Raw genomic sequence first — 2,500 nt, 5'->3', positions numbered from 1 at the left:
CTCTGAGATCTTCATCCTAAAAAAAGAGCTCTCTGCTTCAAATTTCACCAAGGTGGGCCAAGTCTCAAATTAACATCCTCTCTTTAAGAATTTTTGAGAGAACAGCTTTTAGTTTACCTGTAATATTGCCCTGCTGGTATTTTCTCTACAAGACTTGCATAGTGTGATTTTGCAACATCAAACATTTGTCTGCCTTTTGCACAGATCTTCTTCACAGCTGCTTGGATAAAATGAACAGAGATTTTCTGATATCCCAAGGTACATCTACAGTTTCAGATTACGTGTCGTTTTCCAAAACATTAAAAACAAAATCGTTTCAAGGGTCTTTCAGCTATGTGGCCAGTTCTGTTAACCTTTTTGTAAAATTTGAAGTGTCACGAAGAACAGGCAAAACATTACTGGTGTACACCGTACTATGTTTAAACTTTCTCCCGACATAAAAAAAAAAATACAACATGCATGTGACTGTTGAATTAATTGCAGTATATAACTTGATACTAAATGAACCAAACCAACCTTCGCCATTTGGTGTTTGATGAACTGCTTGCAAAACAGCTAGAATCTCCCTTGCAGATTGCTCCAAGTCACGTATCACAGTGCGGATTTCCTGAGGGAAAATAACTAGTAAATTGAGAAGTTCTTTTAATTTATGAGTCATTACCTGATTAAGAAACTTAACAAATAAAATGTACTAAAATAGTCACAAACATCACAAAGACTTGTTTAAGGTTCACCTAGGGTCTTGGAGTGCTAGGGTGAGGCAGGGAGGGGGGAACTATAAATTAATTGGCTGCTCCTTGCAGGGCTTTTAAGGACCTTCAGGGCCAATATGCCGCTCACGACATCGGGCCAAAGGCATATAATAGTTCCACATATGTAAGGTGCCTCTGACAGCCTTAATATATCCCCCATGTTTGATGTTGGAGCAACACCACAGCCACATATAATAAGGGAACAAAACCAGAGTACATGTACCTGGAGAAAAACCCTGCAGTCAGGTCGAGACCAACTCAACCAACATCTTATCATAGAGGTAGGAGGCACTGTTCATGGTCAATATTTCAGCCAGTTTGACTTCCCAAAATGTACAGCATGGGGTATTTATCCACAAACTTGTGTCAGGGATCACAGTTGAGGCATATCATGCCGACAACTTTCAGTAGTTGAGAACACATTATTATGCAAACCTTGGCCCAGTTGTTCAAAAGGCGAGTATCCTTTATCCCAGATTAAAAATTAACCTACACTGCAAAACAGTCGTGTTTCTACTCTCGCTCCAGACCGCGTCGCTTGGGATCGCAAAAAATATGACTGTTTTGCGGTCTAAAATTAACCAAGGATTTTTAAATTACTTGTTTACTCCCAAATGCTGTTCAACACTGATATTCGTCAAAACTTTACATTAGAGGAAGTCAATCTTCAAAAACAAAAATAAGCAAAAGAAACATTCACTAAAATGTTGAAAACATCACAAAAAAATTTTACGCTAAACCTGGATTAAGTTAAGCGGCTTTCAAACAACCAGGCCCTGGTGATTAAGATAATGAGTGAATATTGCTTACACTATATCCTACCACTGACCTTGCTTCAACAGTCACCTACTGGTTAAGAAAACTGATTGTTGCAGGTGTGGTATTCTATGTAATGGTAAAATGGAATTGGCCAAAATAAAATTGGAAGAATTCTCTCGTATTATAAAGGGCCATTTCCGAGTTGCTGTTTGTCTCAGTTTCGAAGTGAGTCTTGGTGCTCAACTATTGTAAGGGAAACGAGTTTGATTTGCATAACAATTTGCAACTCATTTCTATTTGAATGGTTGTGCACCAGAACTCGCTTTGAAACTGAGGCATGCAGCAACTCGGAAATGGGCTGCACTACCGGTAAAGGCACGCATTACCACGTTCTGCCTCTACCCGGATTGATTGAAGTAAGCTTTAAACGTATTTTAAACTTGCAGTACGAATCAAAATTAACCGGCTTGCCGGCGCGGCTCACTAAGACGCGCGCAAAAGCTACGCTTAAATACGGTACGGTAGGCTAAATTCAGAGCTGTTTACGGCCAAGCCAGGCAGACAAGGTCTTGCGCAGCTAACCTCACCTCTCTTATTCCCTGGTCGGAAGACAGATATTCCTGAAAGGAGGCAAAAAATGGAATGACTCCTTTGTGCTCGGATTCGCCTTGCTTTTCTTCTTTCGCCATCATAAGTGTAAGAAAATCTCAGCGGTTTTTTATTAAGCCCAGACTCTGCGCAGGATCCTTCCGAGTTTCCAACATGGCGTCGATGGCGTCCTTGTCAACACGAACATCCGGAGACATAAAAGATTGTCAAAGTTTATGATAAGATTGATTATTTGCATGATCTTTTAAATGATCTGATATAAATGAGCTATTTTATGGCACACTTAAGAAACAGACAATATTGGCGAGAGAATCGGGGAAAAATACGGTAAGAATTAGCACAGTTTAGTTGATGTGTCAGCGGTTGGCGTTCAAGATAGC

General features: G+C 40.0%; 1 protein-coding gene across 1 annotated transcript in view; it reads right to left on the bottom strand.

The window, feature by feature from the left end:
• LOC138052406 (translin-like) overlaps window positions 1-2,211 on the bottom strand; it is a 10,427-nt gene extending 8,216 nt beyond the window's left edge. The window contains exons 1-3 of the mRNA XM_068898899.1: window positions 2,099-2,211; window positions 517-607; window positions 118-217 (exon numbers count right to left, since the gene is read on the bottom strand). Of these exons, the coding sequence (XP_068755000.1) occupies window positions 118-217; window positions 517-607; window positions 2,099-2,203 (296 nt within the window). The 5' untranslated portion in view covers window positions 2,204-2,211. The remainder of the gene's footprint in view (window positions 1-117; window positions 218-516; window positions 608-2,098) is intronic.
• Between the last annotated feature and the right edge of the window lie 289 nt (window positions 2,212-2,500).

The sequence above is a fragment of the Montipora capricornis genome, chromosome 1, assembly GCF_036669925.1.
Source record: "Montipora capricornis isolate CH-2021 chromosome 1, ASM3666992v2, whole genome shotgun sequence".
NCBI classification, from domain to species: Eukaryota; Metazoa; Cnidaria; class Anthozoa; order Scleractinia; family Acroporidae; genus Montipora; species Montipora capricornis.
Note: the sequence above shows the minus strand (reverse complement) of the source record. Positions and strands in the feature narration are given on the sequence as shown.